This window comes from Eufriesea mexicana, unplaced genomic scaffold (assembly GCF_001483705.2).
Source record: "Eufriesea mexicana isolate 0111107269 unplaced genomic scaffold, ASM148370v2 scaffold2217, whole genome shotgun sequence".
NCBI classification, from domain to species: Eukaryota; Metazoa; Arthropoda; class Insecta; order Hymenoptera; family Apidae; genus Eufriesea; species Eufriesea mexicana.
In genome coordinates this window covers 181,513-199,468 of record NW_016910286.1, presented here as the reverse complement: position 1 = coordinate 199,468, position 17,956 = coordinate 181,513, and the positions used below count along the sequence as shown (strand labels likewise).

General features: G+C 35.3%; 1 protein-coding gene across 2 annotated transcripts in view; it reads left to right on the top strand.

Moving 5' to 3' along the window:
• The window catches only part of LOC108549728 (scavenger receptor class B member 1), a 33,054-nt gene extending 16,263 nt beyond the window's left edge, over positions 1-16,791 (top strand). For both annotated transcript variants that reach the window (XM_017903216.1, XM_017903215.1), the window contains exons 2-8: positions 9,223-9,478; positions 10,030-10,171; positions 14,365-14,565; positions 14,821-15,045; positions 15,311-15,473; positions 15,661-15,905; positions 16,005-16,791. In XM_017903216.1, the coding sequence (XP_017758705.1) occupies positions 9,223-9,478; positions 10,030-10,171; positions 14,365-14,565; positions 14,821-15,045; positions 15,311-15,473; positions 15,661-15,905; positions 16,005-16,355 (1,583 nt within the window). In that variant the 3' untranslated portion in view covers positions 16,356-16,791. The remainder of the gene's footprint in view (positions 1-9,222; positions 9,479-10,029; positions 10,172-14,364; positions 14,566-14,820; positions 15,046-15,310; positions 15,474-15,660; positions 15,906-16,004) is intronic.
• The last annotated feature ends 1,165 nt before the right edge of the window (positions 16,792-17,956 follow it).

The following is a 17,956-nucleotide window of genomic DNA, read 5'->3' as shown; positions in this document are numbered from 1 at the left end:
AATAACGGCAGGAGGACAGACTGGAGTAAATTGACCAGTTTATCATGGAATCGTGCAAAACCGATTTAACGCGGGAACCGGTATGCGGACGCAATGTCAGGCGTTCAAAAGGAACGGTTTTGTATCCGTAGAATTCAAGAACTGACTTCTCGATTCGTGTATGAAATTAACCCCGATATCGAATCTTCCTTAGAATGATCGCTAATTACTTCCTGGTAGCCGAACTTTTTTAACTTTTTTAATAACGCTGCAGTTGCTATGCGAAATTATTGAATTACCTTATCCGATAGAGTTACGCGCGAGATTCATGAGATGGAACTTGCGGGCAGCCACCTATACCCGAAGCATTCCGTTAGCGTTCATTTTACTTGTATTATGTAAATTAGCATAGCTCTATTCCTTTCTTCTTATATCTTTTACCAGCGCACCTTCACGACTCGCTCTGACTATTTCCTCCGCATTACCCTGAGTAATCGTTGCTAATAAGAGTGTGAATGGTTAATTGGTTTGTAAAAAGCTATGAAGAAGTGGCATTATCGAGAAGAATCAGTTGATGTAAAAATTTCAGGAATTTCAAAAATTCGTTAAAAAATTTCTTTAATTTCTCGCGTCTTCGTGTTAGATGTGATTTAAATACATTCCTGGTATCTGTTCGTAAATTACATTTTAATTCATTTCTACCTTGTCTTCGCATTGTTTTTTATTCCACAAGAGTACGTATACCCATGTAAACGGCAACATTGAACTGAGAATATTACGAAATTTAACGACCTTGTTTTAAGATTTTCTAACAAGACTAAGCGACTCGGAAGACACAGATAGAGAAATATGAAAGAGCCACGAAGCATAAAGATTCATCTACGAACTCGGATACTCTGGTCAGACAGTTTATCAACGAATTAACTCGCAATATCAATATCGTATTTCGAGGTATTTCAGTGTCAAATGTTAACAAAATTATTCATGTTTACTAGTAAAATATAGATAATTTTGTAAATAGATTGTAAACGTTCGATGCGATATAAATGCACGCAAGAGTCACGATCTATTTTCCCTATATATCGCCATTTATCTATGTCTTATCAGCATTGCACAGCTTCGTGGTTTTATATAATTAATATCCATTAAACTTACCACGAACCATTATAACATACGCCGAAGAAATAGAACATGATTAAGATTCGCCGAAGAATCGCATAATTTTGCTTCAAATTTAATTCACGAGCGCTTCGCGCTATATAGAATCATCGAAGTTGCGAAAGATATTTATATTACGATGATAAAACATGTTACTAAAACAGATACTGGAATGGAAATAACGTAATTGCTTCATAATTAGTTGCCAAATCGATTAATTTCATAAAAGAAAAAGTAGAAATTTATTTTAAACTTTATGTAAGAAGAAAAACGTCAAGTACTTTGCCAATATGATTAAAAAGAAATTTCAAAAGTCGAGTGGTTCGCTTTGACCTGTGTACGTCTCGATTAATTACGAGTTTAATTGCCACGATTAGTGCTTGATCAAATTTCGAGAACTCTTTCGCAACTTTTTATTTGTTTGTGATAGTCGTACACGTGACGAAGCAATCGTAATACCATTCCAGTGAGAACAAAGGAAAAAGGAAAGGAGAGTGTTCGATTCCATATGAGGATTTCAATGAAGCAATAAAAAAGCGACACGCGTACTTTATGCTAATAACGATTATCCTTCCTGGACACACGCGTCGGGTAAAAACGTCATAAAATCCTGGAATATGAAAAGCTTCCTTCTTCGTTCAATGCCGCAAACTGGTATTTTAACAATACAAATCAGACTAATCGTCTAATGAGGATCTTAACTGAATGCACTTTGCATCTGACAATACAATGACTTCCTTTTGCAGCGTGAACGAACATATTCCGATGAATTACACCATGCATTATGAAACCGCTAACGATAAAGTAGCTCGACGACAGGTAAAGTCGTAAAAACTTAATGAATCGAATGCTATTATTAGCTAATTTAACATTGTAAACACGCTAATTCAATAAGAAAGAGAAAAAGTAAGCAGAAAAAGAAGGATAAAAACAGTTGGAGCAGGTAATTGCTGTTTAGTTGCTCCGAGTTCCTTCGTTAACACGAACCTTTCGAAATAGGTTAAATCACAATTTTGAAGCCTTTACGTCGCGAATTTTCGAGAATTCGAGTAGACAGGTTGCAGCTACCGAAATCGATTGAACCATCCAAAGTGCACTGAACGACGATGAAATACACATTTCATAGAGAGAGAGAAGAAAAGAGGTAGGAACACCCAGCAGGTCTCCATTTCGAATTCAAAACATCTACCTGTCACTCGTAATAGCTAAATCTCCGATATATGACTCGACACACTGTAAGAATCTATTAACATATATTTTTGCAGCAATATTCACGATGACTCATTCGTTCGAAGTCAGATAATACAGGTAGCGATGCAAATGATTAAAAAGTGTGTAAAAAGTCTGCAAAAAGTCTAAAGATGTCTACTAGGTGTCAACACGTTCGCGATTGTAGAAGAACGAAATATTGCGTGAAAATTTCTACGAACGTTTTAATGAATATTATTATCATTATATTATCGGAAACTTTCCAACGGGTTCGTGTTCTTTTGGAAAAATGCACCAATCTTCCGTCGGTGTTAGCATACGTTCATGGATATCTGTTTGCCTCTAGACCTTTGATAATATTATCTGCAATGTCGTTGAAAAATATCTTCTTTCTTTAAGATTACTACGGTGAAGGCTTTCCGTTAAATATCTTGGAGAAAATGGTACTTAAAAATCATTTAACTTAATTGAATTTATTTGAAATTCCTGCCAGGTACTTCTGCAAAATTCCTTCTTTCCTTCGAGAAACAAAGGAAAGGAATAATGAACGTTATTGATCGGTGACAAAATTTGTAACATATGGACTTGACGATATTTTAAGTGTCCGTTAAACGTGCGTATGATTGCACAACTTGATCTTAATTCCTGACAACCCGACAATAGCATTGAAATCGTATATAAGAGCAACCGGCTACTACGACGAGAACCGGTTCATCGAGTAAAAAGGGACGAAAACGAAGTGTCAGAAATTTCCAGAATCATCGTAGGTAATTCCTCGTGACGTTGTGGGTATTCGATTCGAACGAAAGATTTGGAAAATCCCTCAACAAGTTAACACGTGGAAAAAATATTTAATTAATATGAACAAGTTCGAAAATAACGGTTCTCACGGTAATTGCTTCTGTAATGTAAGTTTTAAATAGCACAAATCCCTTGTAGAACGAAAAGCTACTCTTTCTTCTAACTTAAATGCTAGCTTCGTTAAACCTGTTCCCTAGCAAAACATACAATTGCGATCCACCGTTTTTCCTGTGAGGTTTAGCGAAGGTAGCTAATACGAAAAGTATCGGTGACCAACTTGATCGGTATGCAGGAAATCGTGCGAATGGGTTGGAAGACGAAAGCAAAGTTGTAAAATAAAAAATTATTAACGGTCAAGAATACCCGCTTTTCATCCTTCCAATTATGCCTCGCGCCTTCGGATTAATTTACAACCGTAGATCTTCTCGAGCATAATAAATGACGTCTTATTAAATCACTCGCAGCCTACGCATCCGTATGAATAAAATTGAAACGCACGACGAAGACGGAAATTAAAAATTCATAAAGGAAGAAACGCGTGGGATCAAGATTTAAAAGTCAAATTTCCAAAGGATACAAGATTAAACAATCGAAATCCAATAACACGAGGGATCTTAATCGTCAAAATGCTTTCTACATTCGCTGTTTTCGATATTAATTATATTCACGAGCGATCAATACACGTATCTTTTTGCACGTTTTATGTTTCTTCTGGCACGTAACTTATGAACAAACGAATTTCCTACGTGTAAAAACCGGTCGGTCGAAACTTCCTAATTCGTCTCAGTAATCGTACCATTCGATACGACTAGCTTCATCTCGCGAATTTATCGAATGCGAAGTACGTCCTATCCATTCACGTGTACACGTACGGGACAAGCCCGCTTAAAAATGCCGTAGCAAGACTTCGTAATTTGATCTTTCGTTGCTGGCATTTGATACAACCGACGGAATGCTAATTAAACGGACGAGAGAATCGCGAATTTTCGCTTGCTGAAAATAGTCAGGTCCTAAGTCGCGCAAAAGAAGCTCGTCTTGCTAAATCTCTCGGCTAAGGTCGCACGGTGCAGCTGAACGCGGGAACGAGGGAAGAATGTGAACGATGAATGGTGGAAAGCATGGGGCAAGGAAACGAAGAATTTTTCAATCGATCTTCTCGCTTGTGAAATAATGCAAAGAGCGCGGCAAATGAATTCTCGTAAACTGTCATTACACGAGTGTTTCAAAACTACGAAACAACGTTGTTACGCATGCGGATAAATTACCGCTTTCTATGATTTTACGATTGCCATTGCTACACCGCGAACGATATCTTGAACGTTTTACTTCGGTGTCGCTATTTTTCGCTACGTGCCGTTCAAACGAGATTCCTGACCAATGTTCTTGTGCATGTTTTACGACAATCTCTATTAATCCATACGAGAAAATAAATACCAAACGCACGCGGTTTGAGAATTTCAAGATCATGACATAAAGTTAGAAGCATATTCTAAGTCTCGCGTGAAGTAAGGAGGTATGTACAAAGGAGACAAAAACTGAGTGGAAAAAGTTACCGGAGTCATGCGACGTTCACGATCGCGATCTTCTATTCGAACAGCGACCGCATGAGCAAACGTGAAGACCGTGATAAAGGAATAACGATAAATGGACGTAGAATGGAATTTAAGAAGGAGAAACATGTGCACGCGACCAAGACGTTTCGTTATTAGTCAGGTATGCAGCTAACAGGATTAAATTGACATTCCGTGGATGAGATGCCACCTTCTCCTAAAAGGCCGCGTCGTGTGCGAGGTTATACAAAAAGCGCGCACGTGCCGTACCTTCGTCGAATTTATTTATGTTATGCAACCTCGTGAGTCGCGGCCGGTATAAAAAGATCCATAAACTACTAAACGGACAATGCTTTGGGTACTCCCGGTCTCGAGGAGCATTGCACATCGCAGACAAGTCATGGCATGGGAGTCATCAACCAGACAACCTGACGATAAATTGCGTGCAGTTGCACGTGCACGCGTCGGATAGCCGATAATGCGCTGTACCTGCTTAATGGACACGAGCGGGGCTCTCGCGTTAGCGATAAGTGCAACAATAATCGATAGATCGAGACGCGAAGGACCAGAGACCAATTGAGAAATCGACTTTGATACCGTTGCGTCTTTATTCCATTTGTCAATCGAATCGAGGTGTGACATCGATTACATCGGCGTCATAGTCATCGAAGAAGCGGCCATTGTCTTCTGTCGCATAATTGGCATGCCGATTAATTACCTCGTTCTTGATCTCCTTAATTCGTCTCTGGCTGAGTATTCATACACGGTTGAATTATTAGAGCGACTTTGCTCTGCAAGAAAATAGCACGTAAGACACACTCGTATAAAGAAACTTGAAATTGATAATCCAGGCGACGATTTGCAACCTTCTGCCAAAGATTGCGATAAGAGGACAAACGGCGTCGTTGTCCTGTCGTCTATTTTGTAATTTCCTCTCTCATATACTGGAGCTGGGTGTTTCGTCGGTTAAACATCCATAAAAGAACCGCGATTCCGTGGATATAAAATATATAGCGACACGGGGCAAATATGCACTTTCTATTGGATGCCGCATTTGCAGTCGCGTCCCGATTACCGCCGGAAAATTATTACGACATCACGCTGCACTGCCAGCGATCTTGCAACAGTCGAGAGCAAAACTACTCCTTCTACGAAATCTATAGACCTGTACGGTGTTTGCTAATCTTAGATCCCTGTCCGGGATTTTAACATTCATCCATCGAAGTCTCCGTGCTTTGTTACTTCGAAATGTCAAAACTAACTCCGGTTCGTCATTGCGCGCGATGACGATGGAATAGTTGCTATCCTCCATCGAATGATCTCAGAAAACTATCCATTCTTCGTTTCGTTGTGACTCTTTGAAAGTATCGTAAAAGCACTTATTAACAGCTTCTTTTTTCTTGACTCGTGATCTCGACAAAGCGTTGATATAGTATAGGAAACATCTCGTTAAATTTTCCTTTCTCTAGGAAAAATTGTACTCATTTGTTTTTCCTTTTTTTATTTTTTGTCTGTATAATTATACACCTCATGGAATCACGTCTCGTCACCTTCACTTCGACGTTTTCGCTTCAGTTACGTGTTCTCCGATAATTACATAACATATTACCAAAGACATCAGACGATGGATTAATTAGATGGCTGTTTTTTTGTAATTTATTTGCATGATCTGATTTATGATACGATTCTAATTAAGAGTTACTTCAGACGCCATTTGTTGCCGTAACGATTGAAAAGCACGCTATAGTTGTCAATTAACCCTTCGCGAACGAGAATCAACAAATGGCCGTCTGAAGAAGATGAACAATTTTATGGACGTGAAATAAGGATTATAGTTTTTACATGATCCTTCGAAATTGTCGTTTCGAAGTTTCTCAACCATACGATTCTAGGACAAAAAATGGCTCCGTTCGCAAAGCGTTGATATGAAAATAATGAAAAACTTTTGTATAATCATCACGTTGAAAAATTCGTCAACCGATGGTAACAGAGAAATATACGATTCACGCGAGGTAACGCACGAGAATCAATGTTTGCGGTTGTATTTCCGTGACGCATTGGTATTCCTTGTGATCGACGAAAGCATTACTTAACGGTTAACAAAGCTATCGGTTACACGTTTATCGTTCCTCGATGAATCGCTATAAACGTGTAGCCCGCAGACAATAACAGTAAATACAATTACGTAGACTGTCGGTTCAATTAATTCCGTCTCGGGATTGAGCAGAAAATGTAACAGAAATTGGATGCAACGGTGTATCTACGCGATCAAGATCCATACGATACAATATTGATCATTGCACAGTAGCTAGAAATTAGCATTTAACTCGCACTGTTCAGTTATTGTCTGATCGTATTTGTCGTCCTCTACTGAAGCTCGTTCTTCAGCGTGCCAAGCATGCGTCCGGAACTATGGCTTTCCGAGATGAAAAAGACGTTAAAGCAAATGTGATCTTGCAAGAATAGAGATTTATGAAAAACTCAGAACGGAAAAGTCCTTCGTTCCTAATCTCACCAACGATCCAAGGCTTTTTGTAATTCTTGTTATTTACTTCGATAAATAACAAGTTTGCAAATCTCCTACGATACGCAGCCATATGTCGTCTCGATAAATTTATTCCGTCAAGGATTCCAACGACATCGCGACAGCACGTAAATGCTTGGCGAATGAGTAAAGTTAATGGCTACTTAATTACTGTACATCAATGAGCTGTTTCCATCTGTATTTTTTTCTGCGCGAATTATGCAGCAGAACCACGTCGAATGTCACGATCAGCCCATCCACTAACGATTCATTAGAATTTTTCACCGGATAAGGAACAAATTGAAATACGTAAATCACCAATTAGGATCACGTTTGTTTGACTCCTTCGTTTATCGAATCTTTCGAATCCTTCCTCCTGATCAAGCGAAATGCCGATACCAATATCGATAATATCGATACTAAATTATCCGGAAATATAATTCGGTCTATCGGGCGATCGTCGAACTCAGCCCTGAGATATTACGATTTCCACCGCATCAGCACGATGCACTTTAGACATCTCGTGACATTGAACAAAGAGCATTGGCATAACACATTTTCGAATAGATGTCTATTAAACGTCGGCGCGTCGACGATCGAGACATCGCTTTTGCGAGGAGTAGGATGATCTCGTGATAGCTTAAACTCGGCATAAGGCCGGAAGATTTTTCTCGTCGCACGAAGTGTGTTCTTTTAAAATTCATCGTACGGCCCAACACATATACGCGCGCACGTAAACGAAAAATTTCGGAGTAAATCGAGATTCCCAAACATTTCAAGTATGTCTCATGCAAATCGACGAATGTTCGTTCGCGGCACGCAATATTTTCGAAGCAAATCGGAAGTTCCGAGCCACGGCTAAATAAGTCGAATTTCACGGATACGCTTTTAGGAAAATTGGAATACCAGACCGTGACTGGGAAATCGGCCTTCGAGCACTATATTACTCGTGATACATGGCAGGGGAAAGAGGGGAAAAAGCAGATCATAGCGAAATTACGCAACGCGAGCTGTTAAAGAGTGGAAAAAGCAGATCATCGCGAAATTACGCAACGCGAGCTGAGCAAAAAGCTAGATAACTGCTTACGTTGTCTACGGTGATCAAGAGACATAATTGGTTAGCAAACAGGGTATAAAAAGTCTTTTTTGATCTGCAAATGACGTACTTGCACACGACGTGGAACTTGTTTGTGCATTTACCACTCGCCACACCTACCTGTAATCGCTTTTGATAAAAATGATCACAATCTCACGCATCGTTGATCGAACGAGAAAACTCCAATTTACGGTAACGTGTTAGAATACGACGATACTGTAAACTACTGGGACAAGTATTTTATCATATCAACTATGATTTTTCTCGACATTTTTCTCGACAGAGGACGAGAACGCAACGTAAGGGAACTAACAATTTTGCTAGAAATTTAACACTTAGATGTTATTGGTGTCATTGTTCTGGGATGTCGTAAACTGGACAATTTACGAGTTAAGTTTCAGTCTAATAAGAGCATGTTCTTTTAATAGAGCTCGAAATAAAGCTCAAAATTAAAATCCTCGTATTTCTTAACGAACGAGCGAAACAAAAATTGATATTGTTCCCTAATCTCGGCGAGAGAGTCTTCTTAAACATATATCTTTCTTCCTAATTTCTATTATATGAAAACCTCGTATCCCTTTAAGTCTAAATTTGTATTTGCTAAAAATTTTATTAAAATTTGAAATAGGATGAGGAAATTTACATTGAACCTAGGGTTATTTCGCTTAAAATATATTGCAACGCAGAAATAAATATTATAATAGATTTTCAGTAATATAGATACATTCGGTATCTATAGAAATATGATTAGTAAATCTATTATTATTTTACACACTGTATATTCGCGATAACCACGCGAATATGAAGCGTATCGCGTTAATTAGTCTAGTTACCTACTCATAAAGAAGCAATTAATTATAACAGAACTGTCTAATCTAGATTGTCCATTTCTCAAAATTGTACAGGTATTTTCATATTGATGACTTTGGGATCCCTTGGCCTTGTCACTGGCTGCATTCTCTTTGTGTTCCAACCGTACGACTCACTTTTCAAACTGAAGGTAATATTCAGCCCAGGCGGTGAGATATTCGAAATGTGGCGGAAACCGGACGTTGAACTTTATCTGAAGGTCTACCTCTTTAATGTAACAAATTCCCTGGAATATCTGTCCGGCGAGGAAAGCAAGTTGAAATTTCAAGAGGTCGGCCCCTATGTTTACAGGTAAGCGTGACTCTACGAATCAGGCCGCGTGAATAAAAATTAAGGGATTTAATTATGTCAAGCTTAGAATATTACGATCAAATTTGCTAAGACGAATCGTGAATCTTTGAATGGAGGATTTTCTTTGAACGTACCTTAGACCCATGAAAGATCGATACCTTAATTAGGTCCATTAAAGAGTGATTAAAGTTTACAGAAGCGTATAAAAGTTTTAGGAAAAATATTAGCAATTAATGAGTTAACTAATACAAATATAATTGCAGATTAAATAGATTTTAGGATTTAATTACGAAAGATATAAGATTGGAATTTTATCATTGGATTAAATGGAATTTTAAACGAAATGGCGTTTCATAAGTAATATACGTATGGTATCAATAGTGAAACCTTTTAACGAAATACATTAATCGAGTTTATCTGAGATATTTGATTTTAATCAAACGATTTATATTCCTGTCTGAAATCTCGTTTCGTTCCAATATGACCATTCTATATAAAAATTGATTTTTAGAGCCTGTTTAAGGACGATATCTGTGACACATAAATTTCAGAGAATCGCTTGAACACGGAAACGTTCAATTTAACGACAACAACACGGTGACGGCGATGCTAAATCATCCACTGAAGTACATACCGGAAATGAGCAATGGAACAGAAGAAGATGAACTGATATTGCCGAACATCGCCTTACTTGTAAGTGAAACTACCTTTGTTGTAATAGAAATAAGAATCTTTCGCGTAATTCATGGAAAGTAATATTTTTCGGGCTCGACATATATGTATGCACGTTAAATCATAACGAGGATAATTCCCTAAGTGAACGACCTCGATGTTTTTATTACATGATGCACACAATCTCAGAAAATTTAAAAGTTGCCTTGGACTGTCTGAAGTACATACGATTGCTCTCTAAATATCAGTTTTGTCTTGCGCCTTAAAATTTTCAATTTATACGTTTCACGAATGTATAGATTTAAAAATTTTCGAATTTTCAATTGCTTCGAATTCTTAAATTTGTTAAATTCGATATTTAGTAAAAACATTAAGAATATTACTTATTGGTTCTCAAATAGATTATAAGTTTTCAAATAAAAGTTGTAGAATATTGAATAATTATAGGAAATGATATTATTTTACAGAAATCATTACGAAATATTAATAGAATTACTTATGAATACATAAAGGTATATAATATAATATATTATAAAGCACCTTGTAAAATGTCATCCAGAGAATTTGCTGAATTACAGTTATTTAGCTTCCTTTTACCAACTTCAAGGATTGCTATAAATTGATCGAGTATTATTATTTCACTATCGCAATCACAGACTAATTCAAGCGTGACATAAACTATAAACGATGCACATATTATATTAAACTACACCACAGTCATGGCCGAGCTTAAATTAATCAACTGCAATTAATTTTGTTGCTTGTTACAAATTTATTAAATTTCGAGGTTACTTGTTTATTTATTTACTGAGACCAGAGTGATGCATTCATATACATGTCGAAAATAAATTGACCCCCACGAATGTACAAGGTTTATTCATCTTCGAGTCTCTTCCTTTAGTTTTATAACCTCATATTTATGATTCAACTTATTACCAAACAAGTTACTCATTCATCATTGATAATTTACTCGAATAACTGTATTGTTTTTTTGCATTCTTACGTAAAAAGACAAAGATCATCGAAAGAAGGTCGATTCGATGTATTTACTTTGAAATTTTCGATCAATATAAGTACGATTTTTTTCAAAAAAATTATCGAGGTACGTTCGATAATAATGGCAGCGTCGGGTAAAATAAGAAAAAACTACGGGATAATACAGTGATATCTCGTTTCCGACCGTTGAACGTCTGCCAACAGGGTCAACGATTTATTGGAGTCGATTCTTTTACATGTATCACGACCAAACTTCCGTTTTCTACACATTGAAAAGAAATTACGCTATGTTAACTTGGCTACAGGAATGAAGAAAACATTCGATTCGAGGGACATACTTTGTAACATAGAAGGAAAGATAGATACCTAAGGACAGATTTATATGTATATAAATATTACCTCATTGAATGGAAATCGAGGATTGGGCCTTTTCGACATGTAAAGTGGGAATAGAGAAACTGGTTATTTAAATAATTGATTCGTCAGATTCCATCAAATGACATCTTCGTAGAAATCGAATCAGATATTAATCAGAGAATCCAAGGTCTGTCGATGAAGCAGGTTACGGGTCACCGCGAGAAAAAATAGCGGAAATGAAAAATTACGTTCCCATTCTGCACATGTGTAGGAGAAAACTAATAACGAAAATTGCGGATCATTCGATAACATTATGGATTATATTACCAACCGCGGTATTAACTAAGGCTACCGTGACATTTCAAACATTGAAGAAAATATGACGTATCTTGCTTATCGTGCCTTTTAAAGCAATCAGTAAAATATTATTAGAGATTCATGCAATATTAGAAAGCAATATTTTGACGATACCTACACATTGGAACATTCTGCTGAACAATATGAAGTCATTAATTTTTAAACGGAGACAAGAAGAATCGAATATAAAAGTAATATCCTACAGAAGCTTTCATAATCGTCATTATGCACGTTACTTACAATTACTGATTTTGTAATCGTCGTTCAATGCTCGGAGTTCAGTTGCTTTCCTGCTGCTTTTTATCTGTCATCGCTACATACATAAATATTTCTTTCAACGCATTAATTACATAGAATAATTAAATACGGTCCATCAGAAAATTATTACATTTAAGGCTATTTAATCCGTCTTAGTTTCTTTAATTTTCCACTTATCGAAGGAATAAAGGAAACACTAAAGACGGAAACTGAACAATCTCGTAGAATAAAGTAAACTCAAAGATGAATGCTATCGCGAGGAAAATCTATTCTTAGTAACGAAGGTGTTAAGCGTTTGTTCAGTGAAGAACAATGCAATTAAATTTCATTACGATATATATTCTGTTACAATGAATGCAAAAGTTAGAGATCGAAGTATGTATACGAAACGTCCACGTGTATTCGTGCTGTTTGCGAAAGAAAATTTCCTCGAAACGCGGAAAAATATCGCTGGTCGAATTATTCCACTTGACACATCTTTGCTTCCCTAGAATTGCACTGCATTCGAAAAAAAAACCGCGGTCGTCGATGCGTGCAGGATAAATTTCCATTCCATGCACGAAGACATTCTTAACGAGTGCATCATGTCCGACGTGAGAAAGCATAGAGTTCTAACGAATCCAAGAAATGCCTCGCCAAATCCTGAACATTCTAGGCCCTCTTATTTTTGGGGAAAAATTTACGCAAATTGTCTATAAGGATTAAATTTAAATTACCATCGATACATCTTTCGGTGCTGAGAAATATAACAACATACTTAATTCGATTACTTACATATCCCAACTGCGGTGACTTTATAAAGAATGGTGTAGTATTAAAACATTGCGTCTACCATTGAGGGGAGTGTAATCGGGAAAAGATAAAGCACCCAATTAGAAACTTATGCATATTGCATGATTATTAACCAATGAACAATCCAAGTTAAATGTAACCCAATTATCATTTACTTTCACCATTATTACGTCCTGATAGTTTCTTTATCTGCAACTTCGTACAAGAGAAAGGAGGCGAACAAACATCTATAATCAAAGCCAAGATATCCAGTAGATAGAATGTTTTTATTATGGTAGAAAAGATGGACGAACATTTCCACTTAATCGCTTAATCATTGATTTCCGTTGTTGCACATATGCATCTATTAACACATTGACTGCCACGTTGGTCACCCCTGACCGGAACTTGCTTTCTCAGTGAGATCATGGTGCAATTGTTTAAAATGATTACAATGAAATGAACATTGTCAACTAAAAGAGTGTTTGAACAACATAGGCAACTAATCAATATTATGAAAGAAAAAGGATACCAGTCAACAAATTAACACTACATAGTATTTAAATCTAAATTATATACCTCGTATCCTGAGAAATATTAAAAGGAGAGAACATCGAAAATCGGAAATTGAAAAATTATTTCACGATTTAAAGAAGAACAAATTTACTCTTTACAATAGTCACTTTAAAAGACGAGGAAACTGTCTAAAGTGTTGTGGTAGTTGTTAAGTGAAAGAATCCTTGGAGAATGGAGATGAAATCGAAAATGGAATTTCTTCGTAAAAACATCGCAATAATTGTTCAAGACGATCGAAATACAACAAGACACAATTCGTCAAAGAGCATCCTTATATAACACTTGTACCGACGCGCATGCATGCATATCTATGTGGCTAACGAGGATGTTGACTGAAAGCGTACAAGATCCACTGGCAGTGTACATTGGTAAACGGCAGTAGCTAATTACAACGGGCGTCAATGAACTTTCAGGCAGAAAATGGAGATCACTGAAACTCTGTGAGTCGCTTTGTTCGCATCTGAATGGAGAACGATAGATGATCGATAGAATGGCAAAACGAAACGGTATAATGAAGTCAATTACGACAAGATACAGAAATGAACAATGGTTTTCTTTAATGTTTAGTGACAATGAATTATCGCTAATTAATTGTAGCACACGTCGGCCACGGTATATAGTACTGCATAACAAAGAAAATGAATTATGTCGCGATTCGAAAATCGACAAGTCTGCAAATAGGAGAAAAGAAAATGACGTTAATTAATAAGTAGCGCAGACTTGAATGGCAGGTGCTCCTATATGTATTTACGCGGCCATCAATCAAAAATAGACGAGAAAGAAAGAAATTCGCTTCGAAAACAAATAACGAAGAAATATGTTTCTGTTTATCTTCTAGTATCTTAATGTAATGAGATAAATACACACAGCTATAAAATAACTTTTCCTTTCTGTTTCAGAGTATTACAAATGTAATGAGGAATTCTGCATATTTTACTAGATTGGGACTAACTTTCCTCGTTAGTCAAACGGATTCTCGTCCTTTGGTCAAGATGACTGCTAAGGAATTCATGTTCGGTTACAAATCCACTCTTGTTACTGTTGGCAATAAAATAATGCCATCTTGGATCAAATTCGATAAGCTGGGTCTCATTGATAGAGTGAGTGTCAATTCCATAACTTCATCAGCTTAATTCTTCCAAAAACTGCAAAATCGCGTTGAAGAGTTAATCGCAATCAACCCAAAAATAAAATATCTCTACTTTCGTTCTTCTTTTTTAATTTCATAACAAAATTCTCACAAAATATCTTCAAAAAGTGTAAGGCAAACTACTCAAATTTGCTACCTCGGATTGAATCTCAACTATATATTTGCATATTATCGAGATTTTAATATGGCTTCTTTTTACACACAGATGTACGACTTTGATGGCGACTATGTAACCGTTTACACCGGCAAAAATGACATACATCGCACAGGACTAATTGAAAAGTTTAATGGCAATGTAAATCTGCCGCAATGGACAGGAAAGTGTGCGAATGTGAACGGGGCCAGTGATGGAGCAAAGTTTCCGAGTTTCATTCAGCCAAACGATACAATATTATTCTTTAGGAAGAGTCTCTGTCGCAGTGCCTACATGGTACGTTGTACTTTAGTACATACCACGTACCAAGCACCAAAGAATTGCGTATTCAAACGATTTTGTAATATCTCGAGAAGTCCTAGTACTATTATGAATTACCATTAATAATCGCCAATCTTCGATTATCAATTTTAAAATAGCGATCCATATGAAATATTGCAAGAAAGTTGTACGCCAACGATGCAATAAATAGTATATAAAATATTCTAAAATATTTATTACCAAAAGATATAGTAAACGAAATTGAAATATAATTTTGCAGACTCGAACTGGAGAGACATTCATAAAAGGGCTGCACACCTACGAATACAAATTCGTCGAAAACATATTGGATAATGGCGTCCATAACCCAGAGAACAAGTGTTTCTGTCGGCATGGATACTGCTTAAAAGCTGGTTTAATTGATGTCACCGATTGCTATTACGGTAAGATAATTTAAACCATAAAAGTAACATCGATATTCCATATTAATGGGATACTAAAAATGACATAGAGCACATAAGTAATACACATAAATAAATTATACAATAATATATCAATAATCATTATTGATATATTAGAGAAAGAAATTGTGTACATTCACGTTGGTCACTTACCTTTACGATCATGCAGGATTTCCCATCGCACTTTCATATCCACACTTCTATAAGGCCGATCCAACCATTTTGGAAGCTGTCGAAGGCTTGAATCCAAGGCGTGATCTTCACGAATCTTTTGCCTATGTACAACCAAAATCAGGTCTACCGGTAAAACTTGCCTTCCGTTTCCAAATCAATATGGCTTTACAGAATATCGGATATGTGTCTGCAGTAGAAAAATTCGAAAATCTTGTTTTACCGTTGCTGTGGTTTGAAATCGTAAGTACAGAAATAAATCGAATTGCGATTAAATTAAGTAAATATAATAAATTTTATTCCAAGAAGTATCTAATTTTCAAAATATTTTATTTTTTTTAGGGAATGAATGAATTGCCAACATCGATGTTAATTCGTTTCTGGTTTTACTTAAATTTCTTACCAGTTCTTCAAGATGTCCTGATTTATTCCTTGTTCATCGTTAGCATTGTACTTGTAGCTCTTGGAGTTCACAAGATCTTTTTGTACAAGCCAAAAGGATCAATATTACCTCGACAATGGTTGGATTCTGGAATACAAAACAAAAAATTGCAACTTTTTAACAATAGGCAAATATCGCATAAGATTAACGAAATGGACACTTACTATAGTTCATTAATCGAATCTAAGGATATGAATACAATATCTGAAGGGAATACGGAAGTATCGTCTTTAAAACAAGAAATTGTGTGACTATTAATGCACGATTAGAACTCTAGATAGAGGCTATTTTCCACGTAAAACTAACACTCAAAAGTAATGAAGCTCAACGGATCGTTTTAGATTTCGTAATATCGCAATCGATACGAACAAAAAGTCGAAATCTATATCGATAGGTAAGAAAGTACTCTTAGAATCTGAGAGTATTTATCTTAAATATTTTTAAACCTGATCGGCAATAATACGATCAAATTTAAATTCAATTTATCTATTATAATTGGATTCTAATTATAGAATAAGTATACAATTTCATATTTCATTTAACATGAATTGTATTCGAGTGCAATTATAACATGGTAAGCAGTGACATCTTACGCTAAATTTTCTGACTAATGTATATATGTCAATGCAAACGGTGCTAATTCAGGAACAATGATGTTTCTATTACCACGTACATATACAAAATGTATTGTTATTAAAAAAATTTTGTTTAAACAGTTTTTTATAATAGTGGAAGCTTAAATTTTTATTTTAGTTATAAAATTCACACAAAGGTTTGTGCGTTTCAAGAGAAAAGAGAACGAAAAAGAGGATTCAATAATCATTTACACAATTTTATATAAATGATTGATTGCATTAAGACTGATATTATAGACTGGTATAGTGATTAAGTGATTTATAGTAGATTTAAATCAAAACAAAAGCACGAAACAGTTGATACCTAATTGTGTTACGAGTAAAATGAATGTAATATAATAAAAAATAACAATTTTGAATTGCACCGTTTGTAATTGAAATTAAAATATAGATTTAGAAAAACGGTAACGGGGATGAACTTTCTGTAGTTATGGTTTACTTCGTTTAATATTTATTAGTACCATAATAATATATTCTTAATAATTGATAAGTTATTATGTATATTAAATAGGGCTGTTAAAAGTATTATATCATATAGAAAATTTTGAAGTATGTTATGGTTATATTTTACAATCTTTTTTGTATTATCTATGATACTAGAAGTTTTAATGCAATTAGATAACTTCATTATAAGATATAATTCTACATATTTGTATCTAATAATGAAAATCTGTCAAGAATGTATTTATTCCGTAATTTCACATTTTTCCGTTAATTTTGAGTAAATGAACTAGTTATTTTTAATATGAAAAATTTGTATTCTAAAGAAAGCTTATAATTGTAAACTTAGAATTAAATTATTTTTTTAGGCATAATTACGTTCTTATATTAGATTATTTGTATCAATTTTCTATCTGTAAATATTGTACATAGAATATTAATTTTTAATTTTCAATTTATGTAGTATTTTCATTGGTTATGAGTTTTGAGAATCTCCATATGACATACAGAGTAATATCAGAATTAAAGGATTTATAAATAATTGTAGACAGAGAAGAAAAATCATAAAATTTGTAGAAAATATTATGTGCTAACATAAAAAAGAAAAATGTATGTTGGAACTCTTTAATTTATAAATTATTAGCTAAGAATTTTTTTTTTAAATTTCACCAGTCTTGCCTTAACTATAAATTTAATTAATAGCTGTAGTTAACTAAGGAAACAGTATTCTTATAATATGCAAATAAATATGTTCCTATAAAACGTATTTTCTTAAT